The sequence below is a fragment of the Kogia breviceps genome, chromosome 17 (assembly GCF_026419965.1).
Source record: "Kogia breviceps isolate mKogBre1 chromosome 17, mKogBre1 haplotype 1, whole genome shotgun sequence".
Lineage (NCBI taxonomy): Eukaryota > Metazoa > Chordata > Mammalia > Artiodactyla > Physeteridae > Kogia > Kogia breviceps.
This window is the reverse complement of record NC_081326.1, coordinates 73,336,623-73,358,353: the sequence shown is the minus strand read 5'-3', so window position 1 is coordinate 73,358,353 and position 21,731 is coordinate 73,336,623. Positions and strand designations below refer to the sequence as shown.

The 21,731-nt window shown below is 49.5% G+C and overlaps 1 protein-coding gene across 3 annotated transcripts in view; it reads left to right on the top strand.

Moving 5' to 3' along the window:
* The window catches only part of FAM135B (family with sequence similarity 135 member B), a 273,666-nt gene that overhangs the window by 174,647 nt on the left and 77,288 nt on the right, over positions 1 to 21,731 (top strand). For all 3 annotated transcript variants that reach the window (XM_067017174.1, XM_067017173.1, XM_059042852.2), the window contains exons 6-7: positions 4,234 to 4,407; positions 7,624 to 7,750. In XM_067017174.1, coding sequence (XP_066873275.1) covers positions 4,234 to 4,407; positions 7,624 to 7,750 — 301 coding nt within the window. The remainder of the gene's footprint in view (positions 1 to 4,233; positions 4,408 to 7,623; positions 7,751 to 21,731) is intronic.

Genomic DNA, 21,731 nt, shown 5'->3' with positions numbered 1-21,731 from the left:
GGTGGGGACCCCCGCCCCAGTGCTGCTGACTCTTCTTTGGCCAATCCGGCCACCCTCAGCTTCTCTCCTGAGGGCCTTTGCAGGATAAGTCAGGCAGCAGGGCCTGTGTTCCCCCAGGGCACACACAGCATGCTCACGTGAAGACTGCCCTCATTAAGCTTAAGGTGAAAATGGTGGCCCTTCTTTTCCATCTGTTCTATTAGCAGAATCTCAGCACCGTCTGACCACTTTGGGGAAATGAATCCTCACTTCTGATCTCTACGACCTCTTCAGCAAATGCTTCGCCTTCTCCAGTGGAGAATGGGAGACCAGGTGGCCAAGGGGCTAGTGCTGGCGGAATGGTTGCCCGACCCCTTCAAATTTCAGAGTCGCTGTTAGCACTTTGGCTCCCTTCCCAAGGACTGTCCCATCCCCGAGATGTTGTCTGATTGTTATGGGAGTTTTCATAACACGGGGCATTGAATCAGAGGGGATCTGAACCACAGATGGACCACTACTAATATGTCAGAAACCTGATTGTGTCTGTGCTTTGAGAATAGACGTCTGCTGATGTGTATGTATTGTAGATGGTCACGCCTCATCTCTGGGCTGGCAGGAGGATCTATCCAAGGTCCTGCCACTGTGTCTGGGCTCAACATCGCAGATCCCTCACTCTTGGGGTCTTTATCTGGACCCCAAGCCCCTCTGGACACCTGCTTCTCTCATCACTTCTGCTTACCTCTTGGTGGGATGGTGGATGGTAGAGAAATCTTATCTTCCTCACACCATCTCCAGGACTTATTGTTCTAGCACCATATTGAACTCAGAAGCCCCATAAGAGGCTGACCTTCTTTCTAAGCTATAAACTCAGAAATGAAGTCCTCGTCTCTATTGCTCCCATATTCCCTCTCAACTATTTAGGATTTCTATCATTCACTCATTTTATCAACACCCCTGCCCTATCTTCCTGTGCCCCTTCATTCAGAGGTATTCATCCATAGCTCCATGGTAGACATTTCCATTTGATCACAGAACCCTGCCATTGATCCCAAACCCAGCCTGGAAGTCCTTCCCTACCCAGCTCTCCAGGCAGCCTCAATGATAAGTTATGGTGGACACAATAAATGTGACCTTCTTACCATCAAAACAGTAGTTAATGGCGAGGCTGTGTACAGGAGATTGGCCCAAACAAAGTGTATGGGGTTCAGCAACAGGCTCTGTGCTCATTGACTGTGAGACACTGGGTGCATATGCTGCACTTTTCTAAATCTCAGTAGCCTCATTTATAAAATGGGCATCATTATAGACCCTGTACTTCCTAGGTCTGTTACGAAGATTAAGAGGGGTAATACCTGAGCCAGGCCCAGGGCACGGATCCATGTCTTCTTCCTCTTCGTGGCTTCCGAGATGCAGGTGGGGCCAGTTTCCATGTGTCACTTCCTCCCTATAGTACAAAGCACTTCACAGCAATCAGAGCAGAGCACTTTCATGGAGTATGCGATTAGCTAACAGGAACGGGAAGCCAGAGGCCGGGGAAGAATCGAAAGTGCCATATTTTTTTCATTTTCATAAATTGGGTTTAAGGATGACAAGACATCTGTAGCACATCCTGGGGATAGACTTTAGGCTTTGAAACGTGACCCAGGCAGTCAGCGTCTTTGCAACCATTTAGGTTTTGAGCAGGATCAAAACTGAGAAGCATGGCATCGAATGTCAGGGGCAGAAGGGCTCTTGATGTCCATCTCGTCCAGTGGTTCTCAATGTGGGTGGGACAGTTCTGTCCCCCGGGGAGATTTGGCCATTTCTGGGGGCAATTTTAAATTGTTACACGGGGGGTGGGTGGGTGCTACTGGCTTCTAGTGAGTAGCGTCCAGGGGTGCTGCTGAACATCCTACAATGCACAGGACTGCATCCCGGCTCCCCAACAAAGCCAATATCAATGTCACTGAGGGGGAGAGAGTGCTCTAGTCTAACCTCACGTTTGAACCCGCTGCTCTGCAAAGACCCGTGAACATGTGCTTGCACAGAGACAGGAGCTCACGTCTCCCCGTTATATCCCATTCTGTCCCTGGACAGTTCTGCTTATCAGGAAATTCCTCTTTACTTCAAGGGACAAGCCATCCTTCTCTGCCTTCCTTCAGTTGCCCTCAAGTTCAGTCCTTGTAAGCACGCATCAAAATTCTCAGCCTGGATCGCAGTTCGGGTACACAAGTCATCTCCTCGAGTCATCTCTTCCCCGTCAGTTGAACACCAGGGCTCTTTCTCTGGGTTTTGCATTTTTTGTTTGCTTGATTTTTTTGCTGGTTTTAGTTCCTTTATATGAACCCAGGCATTGTCCTCTCAGTGCTATCCAGTTTACCTCTATGGTTTTTTTTTTTTTCTAAATTGAGACTCCCCCTCCCCCAGAACTGAGTTGTTTTTTTTTAAACATCTTTATTGGAGTGCAGTTGCTTTACGATGGTGTGTTAGTTTCTGCTGTGTAACAAAGTGAATCAGCTATACATACACATATATCCCCATATCCCCTCCCTCTTGCGTCTCCCTCCCACCCTCCCTATCCCACCCCTCTAGGTGGTCACAAAACACCGGGCTGCTCTCCCTGCGCTATGCGGCTGCTTCCCACTAGCTATCTACTTTACGTTTGGTATTTTATCTCCATGAATTAGCTCTATTCATTTCAGGGCACAAAAGAGCCATCACCTCCCTCATTCTGAATTCTTTACTCCTATTAAAGTGGCTTAAATTCTTGTTAACGTTTTTGACATCTCTGCTACCCTGACATGTATTTCACGCCCTGTTGTTCAAGCCCTAAGGATAGTCCTGTGATTTGCAGCAGCCTGTGTCTGAATGGATTCAAAGTAATTATGTGCAGTAGTGTAGGACAGACTGTGGAGTCAGACAGGCCTGGGCCCAGCGTTTAGGTCTGGCCTTGTGACTTTGAACAAATCGGTTAACTCACGTTGGCTTTACCTCCGCATCGATAAACGGAATAACATCCGTTTATACCTCATATGATTGTCGTGCACGTTAAGGGAAAAAAACGCCACGTTCAGTTCACGGTAAGGCCGCAATAAACAGTTGTCAGAACGCTAGTGAATGTGAATGTCAATGACTTCCTGAGACTCGCGAGAGGACACTCTGTGCCCCCTCCCCATCGGGCTTCTTCCTGGTAAGAGAGGGGGTCATCATTTGTGGGCTATTTTGGAGTCACACTGGGCTCCACTGACTTAGTTGGCTCTTTTACCTGGCATTCATTTGCACCCAAGCGCTAAGCGACAAGGCTTTCCAGAAAGCAAAGCCCATTGGGTGGGGCCTTGGGAGTTTGCTCCCCTCGCTGTCTTCTCTCTGTGTCTCTTTTCCTCATCTGCAGAGGAAGAAGAAGCTTCTCATCTGGACATCCTCCGAGCTCTCTTCTCTGCTCACAGAAGATGCTCCATCCAGGTTTCCCAAGGGGTCTGGGTTCAGAGACGCCCAGAGAGCCTGAGCGATGGGTGTGCAGAGGAGGAGATGAGCCCTGGATGGCTTTTATTTAGAGGAAGATCAGCCCCATTTTGACAACCAGAGACTCTTGTTAGGCTTTGCTTACCAGCTGGTTTATCTCTTGGGAATCAGACACATACCGATTACAAAACACTAGAGAGAGAAGGTAGGGGAGTCCTTGATGAAATTGATCAGACTCTATTATTCTTTGGGGGTCGTTCATCTATTCACTCAGTCACATATCCCTTTTAATAAGGAAATATTTGACCGACTTCTACAATATGCCAGATTCTAAGCTTGGCGTCAGGGATACAAAAATGAGGTAGTCACCGTGCTTGCCCTTAAGAGGTAGGAGTCTAGTAGAAAACACAGAGGTACAAAGGAAGTGCTGTGCTGGGCATCTGTGGGGGAAATACAAGAGCAAGCAGGGAATGGGGGTCTGGGAGGGCTTCCCCGTTGAGCCTGGGAAAGCGTCTGGGCATCTTTCCGTCACCGGCAGATGAGCTCCGTGTCGGTAATAGCAGAGTGTGAGCCCCAGCTCTGCTGCACGGCAGCTGTGTGATGTCCCATGAGTTCTCTTCCCTCTCTGAGTCTTGGTTGCTTCACTTGCCCATCACGGGGAAAACAGTTCCCACCTAGCAGAGTATTTGCAGGAACTGGATAAGCCGACACAGGCACAGTGCTTGTGCGTGGGCGAGGTTGCCTTCTGGACCCACCCGGCTGGCAGCAGGGACGACCTGGCACCACTCACTGAGTCACTCGCTTGCCTTCCAGGCTGCGGGACATGGCCGGGGTCCCCGTGATCAGCAGCCGTGCTCTGGGCCTGCACTTCCACCCCCGGAGAGGCCTGCATCACCAGGTCCCCCTCATGTTCGACTATTTCCACCTGTCGGTGATCTCGGTGACCGTCCACGCTGCCCTGGTGGCCCTGCAGCAGCCCCTGATCAGGTATGAGGTCACAGGCCCTGCTGTGACGCGGAGGCGGAGGGGCGCGCTTTGGGTTTCTTGTTACGCTTGAGTCTCCCGTGTGGCTGAGACGCTGAGAGCTGTGGCCGCGAGAGATCAGCTCAGGCCAGAGGAGCTCCCCCCGGGCTGCAGGTTGAGGCTCTGAGCCTCACTGCCGGGCAGGGGAGAGATGGGCAGGATGTTGGAGCGGGTGCCTCTGGGGTCAGGAGAACGCCGGCAGGGAAGCTTGGTGCCGAATGGGCGAGACCTGCTGCCTTCACCTGAACCGGCTTTTTTCTAACCCTGTCTTATTTGAAAAGTCACCTAACGTCCCCGAGACACACAGCCCTCGCCCCTAACCCAGGGACGCCCCTGGGTCCCGTCCATTTAAGGTCTTAGTGACTCTCACACGAGGACAGTGCCAGGCACACGGTTTCCTGCCCCCTCCCTTTGTTCAACGATAGGACCCCCTGAGTGGCCCCGCGCTCGCCCTTCAGTGAATCGTCCCAGGGCATCTCCGGGGTCCCATGAAGCACTGAGGTTCTGTGAATGACTTGAGCAGAGGGACAGAGCTGACAGCAGCGAGAACATTGTACTGTGCCCGGGTGTCTTCCTCCAAGCACCTGGAATCACCAGACGAGGACATCAGCTCGCTTCGAACCTCCCACGTGCATGGGGGCGCGGGTGGCACGCGGGGGCAAAGGGATATTCGGGGACGGAATCCTGCAGCATGGAGATTCTGGAGGGGAACATTCCCAATGTCCCCTTTCAGTGCTGGGGGCTGAAATGCACGTGGTGGAGACTCCAGCCCCCCCTCGCTGGTGGGTAGGGGGTCCCCGTCCCTCTCCCCTGCTGGGGGCAAAGAGTGGGAAATGAGATCTTGGCCGGGCGACGTGACCAGGACACGCGTCCTGTGCCTGCCGAGCTCCATCCCGGGCTCTGCTTGCAAATGGGGCTACTTTAGACGCTCTGCATAGCCCAGCTTCACCTCCTGACAGAAACAGTGCTTTATAGGTTTATCTGCAACCACCTTGCTGGAGAGAAGCGCAGATAGAAATTCACCATGAGAGTTCAGGCTTCTCCAGGGAGGGGGCTAAAAATAGAGCTGCCTTCTGTTCTCTGGATTTTGCGGGAAGGATTTCTGTGAGTTCCTTCACGGTGGCTGGAAACACTTTGAGGTTCTGGGAAATACCTGTCAAGGAGGGCAAGCTCCAGTTTTTCCAGAAAAGCAGTTTCAGCAGCAACCGTTAAATCCAGCCAGGACGAAGCAGGTGTGAAATGGAAATTTGACCTCAAAAGATCCTTCACCTTCCCTGAAACAGACTGAGGTCTGTTTAACTCTCAGTGTGCAGCTCTCAAAGGGGTACAGTTTGATTTCGCTTGAGAGCTTCAGCTACTCAGGGCCGCACCGAAGGCAAATAGCGAGTTATTCTAGTGACTGATTTGCAGTCGGTCCTCTGAATGTGCCATGAGCGTCGCTGCACACGCACACATTCTGCATTTCTTCTGCAGTGTTCCTTTTACCCGTTTTCTAGCTAAACTGTAGACTTGCTTCGGATCTCAGTTCTAAACAAATGGGAGAAATGATTTTATTAGAGTTGATTGTATTTGTGGTATTTTCAAACTAGCTCTATAAATATAATGGTTATATTAGATTTTATTATTTTTGTGGTATTATTGACAATAACCTCTAGCATTTATTGAATCATCTCTGTTTGCCAGACCTGGTACTTAAAGGCATATGTGGCTAAGCTCATGGAATCCTCAAACAACCCCACTGTTAAGGTATCAATTCTTCTGACTTACGAGGAAACAGAGGCACTGGGAAGTTTAAAACTTTCCCCACGGAGCTGACAGATGCTGCTGCTGGGATTCCAACCCTAGCAGCCCAGCTCTACCGGCTGCCTCTCAACCACCTGGCGATACATACTCTGCTTAAGTATCGTCTCTAGCTGTCCGTCCCTTTCACCCAGCTTGGTTTGTAAACTTCCCTTCTGTTCTCACTGGCCTGAGTTTACCCGCCTTGTATATATTACATCTGCCCCCCCCTCTAGACCCAAATGTCTTTACACCAAGGACCATGCCTTAACCATCTTGCCACCCAAGTAACCTCACACACTGCCTGGCATATAGCGTTAGCCCGATAAGCATTTGAATAAATGAGTTAAACCAAAATATAACGTTAGCTTTATTTCCCCATCAAGCTTTTACTCTGGAAGGTGTAAATTCCATCCTTCCACAAATATTTCTTGAGCACCTAGGATGGAGATAATGCCATCTGAGGCTTTGTATTATCAAGACCCTCTTGGCCATTGGAGACTTTGACTCTTCCCGGGGGAATTAGACATGCCTATAAAAAAATGTTCACAATATGACATGACAGTTAACCACTCGGGTGTTTAATAGAAGGGATCTGAAAGAAAGGGAAAAGGAGTTTAAGTAGACTTTACTGATAGGTCAGTTGATGAAAACCAAAAAGGTCAAGGGAGAGAGAAATGATCATAAACCCAAATAAGATGAATTCAACTCATGCAGACTTTTCTAATCTCCTCTGATCCTAAAATTGACGACTGCAGACACACTTTGCCAGTTGACCTTGGGATGCCTTGCAGAGCTGGGCAGGGCCTGTGGTTTTGACTGGGAACAGGTACAGTATTTCTAAGTAGCATCCATGCAGTGGGAGTCTTTGACCTCCACGATCCTGTGAGGCTCCTGTGTGGGTCGTGGAGGTGGGTATTGTTTTACGCTCTTCCACAGAAGGACAGAGGTTCAGGGAGGGGACGGGGGTTGAAGGATCTCGCTCGGGTTATGCCAATGAAAGGAGTGGGGGAGGACTCAGACCAGGGCAGGTGGAGGCTCCCCTTGGCCTCTGGCCAGAAGCCCAACCCACCTGCCCGGGTGGTTAAGTAACTTCTGCCTCAGTGAGTCTCAGCAGGCAGGCTGTGGGCATTTAGGGGGCGTTTCTTTGTCCACATAGCGGGATGTGTGCCATCCTTGGCCCCCAGGCTCACATGCCAGCTGCACCCACTTGTCATGGCAGGCATCAAAAGGCCCCACCCAGGCATCCCTCGAGGGTGAGCTACTTCTTCGAAACGGCTTATCTCATAGGCTTCCCAAGAACAGCATCAAGGGGCTGAATTGACGGACCCATCACTTTCTTCACATCCTTTTAGAAAAAATTATGTAAATTTGCAATTCTTTCTATTCCCTTCTTTTCAGTTTTACTCGTCCAGGAAGAGGCTCCTGGCTTGGGAAAGGCGGCCCAGACACGGGACCAGAACAGTCTAGCCTTTCCCTGGAAAACCTGGTCTTTGGAGCTGGATACTGCAAGCCGACTTCCTCAGAGGTAATGTCTGCCTCGGGGCAGAGGCCCCAAGCCTTGCACACTTCACTTTGCTGGCTGCGTCTGTTCTATGAGATTCCGGCTCCTTTCAAATGTCCCTGGTGCAGATTCTTTGCTCCGTGCCTCCCTTCCTCTCATCGATCCATGCATCCCTTCTCTGGATGGCTGCTGGCGTTCATCAGACATGTTCCCGGCGCCAGGCCCCGGGGTTGATGCAGGGAGTAGCACCTTCACATGGCACCTCTTCCAGACGGTACCTCGGAGGATGTGGTTCCATGGAGGCCGTGGGATGTGCTGTGAGGGGCTTCCCCCGGACCGTGTGGAACCTCAAAAGCCCATTCGCATGGAGCTCATTTCAAACCCTGGCTCGATCCTGCATTTGCTTACCTCTCTGAGCCTCAGTTTTCCCACCTGTAGAGTGGGGTTGCTAATAGTTAATAACCTCACAGGGTAGTTTGTGTGTTCGTTGCTGTAATGGATAAAAAGTGCTTAGACCAGTACTTGGTACCCAGTAGGTGCTCAATAAATATGCATACCCTGTCCTTCCCCTTGGTCTTTCTTCCTAAGAAACTCCTGTTGTTACACTTCTATGATGCACAGGGCTTTAGGCATCTACAACATTACTCTATATTTCTTTTGAGCCAATACACGATTGTTATTATTAGGGGCCTGCTCAGAAATAACCAGATTGTCTGGGCTCACCAGAGGAGTAGAATCTATAAGAGATGATAGATAGATAGATAGGAGAGACATTTATGCCTCTCCCTTCTATATTATAAGAAATGGTCTCATGCTATCATGGAGGATGAAAAGTCCCACGGTGTGACATCTGCATCCTAGACACTTGGGAGAGACAATGGTGTCAACTCCTGAGTCTGGGTTTGTTTGTTTTGTTTTTAAATACTTATTTATTTATTTATTTTGGCTGCATCGGGTCTTAGTTGCGGCACGCGGGATCCTCGTTGCGGCGCACAGGCTCTCTAGTTGGGGCCCGTGGGCTTAGCTGCCCCGTGGCATGTGGGACCAGAGATCGGACCTGCCTCCGCTGCGTTGGAAGGTGGATTCTGAACCACTGGACCGCCTGGGAAGTCGCGGAGTCTGAGTTTTAAGGCAGGAGAAAACCTACGTCCCGGTGCAAAGAGAGGAAGGGAGGGAAGCCCTCTGTCACTCAGCACTTTTGTTCTGCTCAGACCCTCGATGGGTGCGTGTCGCCCGCCCACACTGGGGAGGGCCCTCTGCTTTACTCATTCTGTTCTTTCAAAGGTTCGTCTCATCCAGAAACTGCCTCACAGACACGCCCGGAATGATTTTTAACCAAATATCTGAGCGCCCTGTGTCCTAGTCAGGTTGACACACACTGTTAACCGTGACACAACCCGTGTCATAAGTGGGAAGATTTGTCCACTCAGCCAGCCCCCAAAAGAGATGCTGCATCTCCCTGCGCAGCCAAGCCCCGCCCTCGGACGTTCCGGCGCATCAGGTCCTACACTCAGCTGGCTCTCCTGTGACATCACGTTTCCCAGCTCTGAGCCCAGCCAGGAGGTCTGGCCGCAAAAGCTGCCCCGTCAAGTCTCCATCTTGTCCTGGCGGCTGTGTCACACGTTCTCAAGAGAGGAGCTTAGAAGAACACTGCCAAGACCCTCCTGAGGGACAGGGGACCTGAACCCAGGACTGGGCTCTGTGCCCAGGAGGGCACAGACTTTAGAGCCAAAGAGAACTGCTATGCAGGTGGACTCCTGTAGACGCAGGACCTCGGGCAACCACCGAGCCTTAGGAACCAGGGTCCTGAGCGCTGGCAAAGGACCTGGGGACAGTAGCAAGGGAGAGGAAGGCAGAGACCCAGCCAGCAGGGGTGGGCATCTTCCTTATTACCTTGTGCGCATGCACGGCTTCAGGGCTCCGGGATGGGATGGGGAGGCATGGAAGCCAGGGACTTCCTGCTCCCTCTGTATCCCCAAGGCCAAGCGCAGACCCTTCCTCATCAGGGGCTGCCGTGTGCCTCCCCTAGGTCAGCCCCGACCCCTGCCTCAGCCCAGCCCCTGCTCCAGACCCGCCAGAGCTTGACTGAAGGCTTTGTTGTGACCATATCACAGCCCAGCTTCTCCGTCTGTCCAGTCCTCCTTCTTATTCCTCTGGCTCCAAGAGCCTCCCCAGTAGATCCACGTGAAAATCTCCAGTTCAGACTCTATTTTCCAGGGAACGTGGTTCAGAACATCTGGGCTCATAGATCAGTTCAAAGCATCTTTCGACACTTACATCCCAAGACAAGGGCCTTTGCTGGGGCCACAGGAGCATATGGGGATGATGGTGATCTGGTGTCTGCCCTGAGGGAACTCTCTGTTCTTTCCTGTCTGCACAGCCTCTCATGCCTCATTCGGTTGCCACCACCTCCGTGAAGCACTCTCTGATTTCCTAGCAAGAAATTCCCTCTCCCAAGTGTTTTCACCACGGTCACCTCTAGGCATCTCTGTCTTTCCCCCACTGGGCTCCGAGTGGTTGGGGACAGAGGGCATTGCCTTCAGCGCCACACCTTCAGGGCCCAGCACCATGCCTGGCACCCATAACGAGTGCTCAGGAAACGTGTGTTGGCCCACGCGCGTGATCGTGTAGGGCTGAGCCACAGGTGTTCCTTGCCTTATGTGGCGGCAGGCAGACAGCAGCGGGAGAGCAGGAGGCTGCGACATCTCCGTGGACATATGGGCGCCAAGCGGGACTGCCCTTGGCAGGAACCCTGGACCCGGCGTGGGGTGGGGTAGGGAACATCGTAGGCCGTTTCAGCCTATCTGATTCGCTGACGTCCGAAGAGGCCAAGCGTCACCGCAGGGATGTGGCAGAGAGAAGGCTCTGGTTTCGGATACCTGCTCTGCTGAGTGCTTTGTGCCAGGGACGACTCTTTCACCTGTAAGAACTCAGGCTTCTCAACTCTAAAATGGGATAATACCTATATCTTGGAAGGGATTTTAGGCCTTAGTATGTGGAAAAACAGTATAGAAATAGACCCATAGCGGGCACACAATACAGTAGAATTTTTTTCCCCATTCTTTTCTTGGCTGTTTTTGGGGATGTGTGTCAAAGAAGATATACCTGACTTTTACAAGAGTCAGATAAAATGGCTGATTTGTGGGTGCTCAGCGGTGAACTTGCTCGCAGCTCAGTGGGGGTATTTTCAGCACCTGATTCTTTCCCTGTGCGTTTTCCATTTGGGTCCCATCCAGTTATGCAGGCTCAGAGCCTTGTGCCCATCCTGTGCCTTCCCACCTGGCAAGGGCTGCCAAGCAAAGAATAAAATCCACTCCCCCGCCTCCCTTGGGGGCTGTGCCTCCCAAAGCCCCAAGAAGCCCAGTGCAGTAGCAAATAACATCGGAGTCCGTGCAGATTGCAGCATCAGCTGGAGCCATCAGAGAACAGGTGTTCCCTTCAGAATAAGCCTTTCTGTGCAGAGACATGTGCAGAAACTAGAGATTCACAGCAGAATGAACCCATTGGCATGGAAAATCATGGGGAGGTGAGGGTTGCTGTGACGTGTCACGCCCCTTTTCCCATAAGCCCAGGTCCCTCTGGTCCTGCAGCCCTGCTCTTTCCTGCAGCATCTTATAAGGGCAGCGAGAGCTTCACATTCAGGTTTACAGCCAGAGCTTAACCGTCCCCTTCCCCCGAAAGCCAGCAGCTTTGCCCCAGGGGAATTATTTTCTCTCTCCTGCTCATGGCTTATCTGTCAAAGAGGATACTAATGCCTGCCTCGCCGGGTTGCTGAGAAGATTAAATGAAATAAGCATATAAAAGCCTGGAGCGGAGAGCTTGGCACAATAAAATCCTCTGCTGGTCTTATTTTTCTTTGAATTTATCCACGTAATGAAATCAAACGTTACTACAAGAACCTCAGCATTATCTTGTGGATAGGACATGGAACGAAGGATCTTAGATGTTTCTTGTTCTTGGCTCTACCCTGCTGTGTGACCCTGAACCAGATACTTGCCCTCTCTGGGCCCCAGTTTCTCAATGTCTAGAAAGAGGATTGGATGAGATCGTGCTGGAGGCCTCCTTCAGTCTTTGCTATGCTGTTTTTACTGTGGTATCCCTGACACTGCCTGGTACAACTGGGGACACGACATATGCTTGATGTATTCATTCAGATTCTACAGAGAAACAGAATCAGTAGGATAATAGCATCTCGCCTGCGCATATATTCATATATATAAAGAGAGAGAGAGAAAAACAGAGACAGAGAGACAGACAGATTTATTGCAAGGAATTGTCTCATGCAAATGTGGAGGCCAGCAAGTCCAAAATCTGCAGGTCAGGCCAGCTGGCTAGAGAGCCAGGGAAGAGTTACAGTTTAAGTCCAAAGGGCTTCTGCTGAGCAAATGACCAACTTCCTTCTTCTTCAGCGTGGGGAGGGCGGGTCTTGCGTTCGTCAGTTGTTTTCTTTTAACGTCGTCAACTGATTGGACGAGGCCCACCCGTGTTGTGGAGGGTAATCTGCTTTCCTCAGAGTCTAATGATTTCAAGGTTAATCTCCTCTGAAGCATACCTTCACAGAGACATCTAGAATAATGCTTGACCACCTATCTGGGTGCCATAGATGGGCCCAACTGACATGAGAAATTAACCCCCACATTTAATCAGTGCTCAGAGTCTGACAGACTCTTCTTGAAGATCAGGAATCCAGTGACTCAAAATTAGGAGAATCCCTTTCTCGGTCCAGGGAAGCTGCACACCGACCTCCTCCTCACTGAAATAAATGGGGTTGTTCCAAGTCCCCGGGGGAGGAATGGCCACGTGGTGGAGGGATGCAGACTCTAGAACTCTCCTCATTCTCAGAGCTCTGCTTCTCCAGGCAGGAGCATCAGTGTGTCTGTCTCTTTATCTGTCTGCCAGTCCGTTACTTAGCCCCTACTCTGTGCTAGCATCTCTGTGCTGCAGGGGCTGAAACAAAGAAAACTCAGTCCTTGCCCTCAATGGGTCATGAGATCCAGTGTGTGAGGCAAAGGAGAAATGAAAAGGTTTGAAGTCCACGGTGGTGTGAAAAGTGTGATGCTGATCGTTTGAAATCACATTTTTGAACCCCTGCTCTGCACCGAGGTACTCCGTTAAGCCACTGATGCGTGTGGACTCCGTCAACGTCCACAAAAAAGTTTCCTATTTTCATTGACAGCTGAAGAAACTGAGACAGAGAGAGGTTAGGCCACATCTGTAACGTCACACAGCTGGGCGGGGACCAAGCTGGCGTTTTAACTCAGTCAGCCCGATGCCAGCCCACCACCCGTCATCAGCCACTAGGTGAATGGTTAAGCAAAGAAGGGGCTCTGGTTCATCGGCTCTGCGAGGGCAGGTGCTTTTCTGCTTTGTTCCCCTGGGTGTGCCTGGCTCAGTGCAGGTGCTCAGGAAGCCTTTGTTCAATGAATGAGTGTCTGAGATCGTGCAATCTGAGAACACCAGAATGCGAGAGAACGAAAGCCCTCGTATGCAGATGGTTTAGGCGTTTAACTTTCCAACAGATCTGTCTCCCGCCGATGCTCTGAGCCTCTCGGGTCCTGTGCACCTGTGGAGATCACAGAAACCGTGCTGCCAGAGCAGATGACTGGGCCTGAGATGAATACCTTGGCCACCAAAGCGAAATCCCTCCATCCTCTGCTTCCCTTAGAAGGTGGTTCCCCAGACGGAGGAACGTGTGTCGTTGAGAGGAAATGCCAGCTCCCTTTTAAGTCACATTGCTGAGAACTGAAGAACAGCATCTCCCTTGAAGGGAATAATGCTCACACAGCACATGCACACACAGGGCTTGGCTTTGCGAGCCCTTCTGTGCTGAGCCTTGTTGCATGACGGCCCTGCCCTCACTGATGGGAGGGTGTGCATGGAGGCGAGAGGGAAAGTGGGAGGCACGGACCTGACTTCCAAGCAGAAGTCTCCCCTCTCCCAGGCGTGCGCTTCCTCTTTTCCCTTCTGCTCCATTTTTATTGGGTTCTTTGCTCTCCTTTACCCTTTGCTTTAAATATACGTTTGCTTGTTATTGTCAACATCTTCCTTTCGTGAGGATCTGGAGTCGTGGGGGTAAGACACAGACGTTCATTATTACCGTTAGCACATCATTAGGTTGACTCTGGATGGTGGCATCTCCGTAGGCAGAGACACTGCCATTGGTTTGGTTGCTAATCAGATAATTAGCGAGCGCCTACTATGTCTCAGGCTCTGTACGAGGAATTCGTGACGTAGCGCTAAGGAAACTGGCTGCCTGACCTGCCTGGTGGGATGTTATCATTTCTGTTGCTCTCGGTGTCCATCTGAGTTGTTGGCACATCGTAGGTGCTCAGTTAATGTTGGAGGGACAGATGAGGTGAGATGAGATCTCATTAGATTCTTGACTTTATATAAGATGGGACCACAGATGACTTAGCCATCAGACACAGTAGGCTCAGTGCCGAGGGCCCAGAGTACTTTCAGGGGCCAACAGACATGTTTTAATTTCATTTAAAATCAGAACCAAAAGATGGATATAATCCAATATGGATTATATTAATCTTCATATCAGTGCAATCATACAAACATAATTTTAAATCTATTTTTTAGTGGGTGAAAGTGCCTGGGGCCCACGACCCGAGAAGAATGACTGTTCCTTGGTTTTTGTTTCCTGATTATGGGCATAAGAAAGCAGAGTCTGGTGAACTCAGATAACTTCCCCCAAATGGACAAGTGCAAACCTAGAATTCAGCTCTCTGGCCCTGTGCTTTGTCAAAACTCATTTCACCAGTGTGATACCTGCACATGGAGTGTGCTACACCGATATCTGTATGCGAGTGGAATCGAAGAGATTTCAGAGGGTGCAGAGAACAGCTGTTTGAAATGTGTGATTGCTATGCTCTGAGCTTAACTACCTGGGGAAGGATCCGAACTTACCAGGAAAACAGTAGTTATTTAAAGGAAAGCACGTGTTACAGTTTTCACAAAAACTGTGTTTAATGCCTTCTATGACTTTGGGAAGTAAGACGGCAAACACTGTGTGTCCTCCCACTCCATTAAAATTAAATAGTGCTGAATTTCTCATTTAAATGATTTTCTCATTTACTAAAATCCTGTGGAATAAATAGCAGGTTGCTAAATGCTGCACAGGCTATGATGGGCTTTCTGGATGTGGTGGATTGCATCAGTCTGCGTATGGATCCAACACGATTGCACAGGTCATTTCTAAAAGAGGATATAACTCCGTGGAAATGGGCTTTTCATGCAAAAGCCCATGGTATCGCTTATTTATGCACCACCCTTTTCATTAGTGAAAAATTGCCTTTATTCCACGTTGCCTGCTTTCAGATGTCTTGTCCCTCTCCCAAGAGTCTAGGCAGGATGGGGGAGGTCAGGTAGCAAAGATGAGGTAGGTGCATCCCTTCCCAGACTGCCCTGCGGTTCCCCGCTGCATCTTCAGGTTCCAGCGCAGCAGACGCTCAGTAAACACATACCAAGTGAATACAAGATGCGGACACAGCAGGGCATACAGGCAAAGATCACCAGGTTTGGAGGAAGAAGACCTCGTGGGGCTAAGGACAGGTTCTTCCGTGGATGAACTAGGAGAGCTTGGACAAGTCATTTCACCACTCTGAACCCGTTCCTTCTCGTTGTCTTAATGGAGAGGAAGAAACCCGCTCACTTTGTGAATTTTGCCTGGGATTCAAGACGGGAAAGGTGGTTCCCCCTTTGAGCATCCTTCTCTCCTGACCGTCTCCTCTCCCCTCCCCCACCCCTGCGGTGACACCGCAGATCACAGTTACCTTCTATAGCATAATTATATCAGCTAAATATACTGAACACTTCCTCGAGTTAGGCTCTGCGCTGGATGTTTTCATTACGCTCCCTCTCAGCTCCCTGCACAGATTCGCATGTTGCAGTTGAGGAAACTAAAGCTCTGATCACTTCAGCAAATTGCTCAGCGTCAGAGAGCCGGTCCCTGGCGGGGCTGGGGCATGAGCCCAGGGATGCTGAGTCTGAGCCCTGCTTTCTGTCCACGTGGAACCATTTCTCACCTGCCCGTCTCCTTTAATCCTCCCGTAAGCGTTGGGGCTGTGTCTGCCACACGCGGCACCAAGCGTTTAATCCAGGTGTCCCTTGAATCAATACGTATATTAAAGTGTGCTCCTTTTCGCAAATAATACTAATTTGTTTTTGAGGAGCCTGAGTCTAAGCCATTCCTTATGTGCTTCTTCAGACAATGCTTAGAGTTAATGCTCAAGTGGGAGGTGAGTGAAGTCATCGTGAACAAATTAGCCCCATCCCTAGTTTCCTGGAATTTACAATTTTGCCAGAAAAGAGATATTGAAAAGGTAATTTCATGGAAGATAAACATTAAGAAAGAATCACCTGCGGTGCTGTAGCACTGCTGGAACATGTAATGGGGTGGTCTCAAGATTAACAGGGTGACTGAGGGCAGGAGGAGATTTAAGTCGATTTTTCAGCTAGTAGGTAACAGGGTGCAGGACTGGGTTTAGATCCATCTCTTGCCATGGACTAGTGGCTTCCCAAGCCTTCCATCTTCCAAGGCGAGACATCAGTACCTTCAGGACCTTTGAAGTCATTTGGCCCATCTTTCTTTTTTTTAGAGAGCATATCCTTGGCTTGAAGCTTTGATTTATGACTTTATTTGACATGTTTCTATAGAGCACCTATTTTCATTGACCTCGTGATGAATTAGACAAGGAGAGGGAGGACCTAGAGAGCCTAGAGAGAGAGGGAGGACCTCACGCTGCAGGGGGTTGCTCTTTAGATGGGGGTCTGCTAGTGAAGCATAAAGGAAGGCCAGGTTCCCTAGAGTCGGAGGTAGTCAGGAAACACTTCTCGGAGTGCAGGATCTCTAATCTGAGTCTCATGAATGGATATTGTCAGTTGTGGAGGGGAGGGGAGGGGTGAGGAAGGGTAATAGCAGGGCCAGCGGCAGGGAGTGAAGGGGCATATGGCACATCTGGGGACTCCAGGGAGGTCATTGGGAATAGACATGGGGCCGGGAAGGTCACCAGTGATCTGGTCATTAGGAGCCCTGTGAACTAGGTTAGCCACAAAAATATTCCAAGCAGGGGGCTGGCATAGCGGGATGGGTTATTTTTCTTGCTGCTGTCCAGAGGACCGACTGAAGGAGAGGGCTGAGGCCAGAGAGGCACCTTGGTGGTGACAATTTTGGACTCAGTTTCTCGCAGGCCCCGTGCCGAGGGTACCGACAGGGAAGACATAACAGATGGAATGCTGGGAGAGAGCACTTAGGGATGTGAGCCCAGTGACACTCCTTTAAATGCCTTCCTTCAATAATGAAAACACATAGCAGCTGGCGGATTGACTTCTTGGTGACACTGTTGTCCATGTGAGTGTGATGTGTGCGTGCACATGCGCGCGCACACACACACACACACACACACACACACACACAGGTGAGTGCATTCATAGGCAAATGTGGTTTTTGCAGGAAAGGTGAAGCAATCGCCACAAAGTAGCTGTGTTCTGGTTTGAACCCGATCAGCAGACTAGCAGGGCAGTGCGCACTTATTTCCGTGAGGCCCCTGCTCCTCGCTTCGGTCTAAGATGTTAGCTGGCCCAGGAAGGGCAGATGTCAGAAGCAGATGGCTAGAGAGCATCCTGGGAGCCAGAGGGTGATCAAGGCCCTCTTGAGCACTTGCAGGCAGCGCTTGCAAGCCTAGCTACCCTCTCCCTTCCTTCCTCCTTTCCCCAAGTCTCATCCTGGACTAAAGGTACACTTGTATTAGAAAGGAAGAAAGGGAAACTCAGATAGGCAACCTAAAAGCTGACATATGTGCCATTCACCCCCAGTAAGCTGGCTCAAGAGAGTCTGTAGTTGAGCTCAGCCTGTCAAACCTACCTCGTCAAAGGCAGTTCTACCCACTGCCAACATGTGCCTGTCAAGCTCCATGGCTTCTTAGCCCTCAGTATATTTGTTACCGTAGGCATAGACAGCAGATGTCCAACACATTTGCACTTCTTAGTTGCTTATTGGCAGTACACAATCTTGAACATGATACCAGGTCACAGGCAGAGAGAGCCGTCCCCTGGGGCCGCCCCTGCAGTTGGAGATAATTATTAACCAGGAGTGCACATCAGAATCTCCTGGGAAGCTTTCTTTTTAAGCACTATGCATATCTGAGCCCTATTTCCAGAGATTCCAATTCAGCCCAGCTAGACTGAGGTTTAGAGAGCAGTAGTTAAAAAATCTCCCCAGGTGGTTCTGAAGCATCCTTGAGTCAACTTCTCCTGGAATGAACCAAAAGGTACAGGCTTTGGAGTTGGACTCACTTGGGTATAAACCCAGGCTCTGTCACTCTAGTCCTTGAGCTCATCACCTCTCTGAGCTTGGGATAATGCACACATACAGGTGCTCAACTTGGAAGAAAGCTCAGTAAGACCTCTGGCTCAGTGAGGATTTGTTCCATGTCTATGAAGAAGGCTATCCAAGCTTTAACATATGTGACTCTGCATATTCTAATTAGGCTTTGTTGACTGTAGCATTTTTTCCTCCAATCCCCACCCTCTCCTCTGACCCCGGATTGGGTTAGGAGGCCCTTCTTGGGACACCAAATATCTTCTTGTTCATTCTTACCATTGCAAACTTTGTATTGAATTGTCACTGCTCGTTTTCTAGCCAGTCTCTCGCTAGACTTGAGTTTCTAGATTGCAAGTACTGGGGGCAGTAGGGCACTAACTATTCCTCACTGTGGAGTTTCGGACCAACAGGTGCCCCCCGGAAAGGGAGTGTAGGTGAACAGCCATGGTTACGTGATTCTTGATGCTCTCTGTGCTTTATCCTATTTAATGCCCATTAAACATCATCACTTGGAATTTGGGCACAAGGAAGCTGAGGCTCAGAGAGGTGGACCAACTTGCCTCACGTCACACGAGTACAAAGCTGCAGAGAAGAACGCAGTGTGGCAGACTCTGTCTAAGCCCTGTGTGCCTGGCCTTGGAAGCTACCTCCGCAGAGACCTGGTCCACGGTGTGTAAGAGCCTCACGTTCCTGGCAGGTCCCCAGCCTGCTGTACCCTGAGCCTCTCTGTACTCCTAACTGCTCCATCTGAGAAAATACAAACTATAATTTGAGCGTAACTGTTCATTGAGGAGTTAAAGACTTGGCAGGAGTTACTGGAAAGAATCATTTTATGTTCTGGCTCTTAGGCGTGGCCTACACTTGGAGTAAAGAACCCCGTATTTAAATGGGACTCTGCCCTTTACTAGCTTTTGTTCTTGAGTAAGTCAGTGAACCTCCCGAGACTCAGAACCCTGGTCAGTAAAGCAACAGCAATACTTCCTCTTTTTCTTCTTTAACATATTCAGTAACTTGACCCCCTTGCTATGTGTCTGTATCTGTTCAGCTTTGGTGAGACTGCAGTAAGAGCTGTGTTATCCTGCTGTCATGGACAAGCAGGATACTGCCGGGGGGGAGTTTTTTGGGGGAGGTGTATATATTAAATAAATACTTACATCATTAAGCCATACATTATACTTGTGATGAGTTTAAAACAAGGAGGGCAGGTGATTGCTCTTCTACTCTGTCATCACATTTTTTGTTTTAGCATCTTTATTGGAGTATAATTGCTTTACAGTGGTGTGTCAGTTTCTGCTTCATAGCAAAGAGAATCAGCTGTACATATACACATATATCCCCACATCCCCTCCCTCTTGCGTCTCCCTCCCACCCTCCCTATCCCGCCCCTCTAGGTGGTCGCAAAGCACCGAGCTGATCTCTCTGTGTCATCACGTTTTGTGTCCTGCTTTGCCCCTTCCTGGTCCTCAATCTGCCTTGCCCTCTAGCCAGGCGTCTCGTCCCTCATTTCCCCCTCACTTACTCAGCTCTCTGTTTACCTCCCTCTCTGTTGTCTTCCTGCTCTACCACCTCTCAACTCCCCTTGTCTCTCTCTCTCCAGCTCCTCTTGTCTCTCCTCCATGTCTCCACCTCCCACTCTCTGCCTCACCTTCTTTTCCTCGCCGTAACTCTCTTTGCTGAGAACTTTTTAATCATCTGTGCCATTTTGGATTTGTTTCTATTGCTTGATTTTTCTCTTCATTGTGTGTTGTATTTTCTTGATTCTTTGTATGCCCGGTAATTCAATGTCAGGCATGGTGAATTTACCTTTTTCATGTTCAGCGCTATATTTATATATCTATATCTTTATATAGATATGTCTTTATAGAGATATTCGTATATTTATATAGATATAGATCTTTATATATGTATATAATACTATATGTATTTTACATATTTAGAACTTTGTTATGAGATGTACTTAAGTTATTTGGAGCCAGTTTGACCAACCCCCTCCCCCCGCCAAGACTTGCTTTTGTTTGTTTGTTTGTTTTTGCGGTATGCGGGCCTCTCACTGTTGTGGCCTCTCTCCGTTGCGGAGCACAGGCTCCGGACGCGCAGGCTCAGCGGCCACGGCTCACGGGCCCAGCCGCTCCGCGGCATGTGGGATCTTCCCGGACCGGGGCACGAACCCGCGTCCCCTGCATCGGCAGGCGGACTCTCAACCACTGAGCCACCAGGGAAGCCCCAGACTTGCTTTTAAGGCTTGTTAGGAAGAACCAGAGAAGTCTTAGGTCTTCAGGGCAATTTTACCCACTACTAAGGCAGTGCCCTTCTGAGTTCTCTACCTGTCTGCTAACTAGTGAGGTTTTCCACTTTGATTTGTTGCTACACCAGTTACTCTCAGTTGTGTAGGAGCTTTGGGACTTGTTTGCTCTGCTCTCCTCTCCAGTATTTTGTCCTGTGGCTCTGGGCCCCTTGACCTCCTTGTGTTCTCAGCTGAATCTCCTCAACGCAGAGCGTCTGCCAGGATTTACTTACATTCCACTTTCCTGCATCATATGCCACGGAAACTCCCTGCAGGCGGTGTGTCAGGACAGTTGTAGGGCTCACTTTTAGTCTAGGCAGCCCGATGCCCAGTATCTGAAAACTGTTGTTTCATATATTTTATGTGGATTTTTAGTTCTTTCAAATGGGAGAGTAAACTTGGTCTCTGTTACTCAATGTTGACCGAAGCAGTTATCCCCGTCCCACCAACCTTTAGTGGAAACCTGAAACAATGATGCATGTGCAGGTACTTCTTGTTGTTGCTGTTCTTTTTTCTATTTTCTTGTCAACCATGAGCTGAAATCTATACCAGCTGTTTGAATAAAAGGCTTGAAAATGAGTTTCCGAAGAAGTCTTTTGTGGGGTGAACACGTAACTTACGTTAACCCCCATCGTTGCCACCTCTCCACCATCAACATAATCGATATGCCGAACGTGCTTCTAAGTTCTTTATATTTATTTACTCATTTCATTATAATGACAGCCTACGAACCAGGTTATTCTTAGAGTCATTTTGGAGTTGAGGAAACGAAAGCACCGAAAGCTCAAGGAGCCAGCTAGTGAGCAGTGCTCTAGAACACAAACCCAGGCAGTGTTCCAGAGTCCCAGGCTCAACACCGGGCTATGCGTTTCTCACTAGCAGCTGCACACAGTAGGGCCTTTCCACAGTGTCCCAGAATAGCGCTTCAGGTGCTGCTTGGAGTGATATTTGAACTACATTCGTAAGAATGCAGGTCTGAATGAAACAGCAGGTCTTCTCCAGATTCCAGGCCAAAAGGATGACTCAGCCGTGTGCCAGAGGACTCTCGTTATAATATCGCCCCCTCTTTGGGAAACCCAGGCATTTCAAATCATATACCTGCTTGAGTGTCTAGAACATCTTCCATGAACCCTGGACTCTGGATCTAGGTTGCTAATTTTCTGTTCTCAACCCTGTGAGTGAGTGTGTGTGTGTGTGTGTGTGTGTGTGTGTGTGTGTAATTTTAGACAAGTCTCTTACTCTCTGACCTGAGTTAAACACATCTGTAAAATAGAAATTATATTAATGTGGGAAATTCCTACTTTGGGGATGAGAAGTCAATGTGTTAATATATTAAAGCATGTGACTTAGTGCAAGGTACAAGGTCAACCTGGCATAAGTTGCTGTCCAAG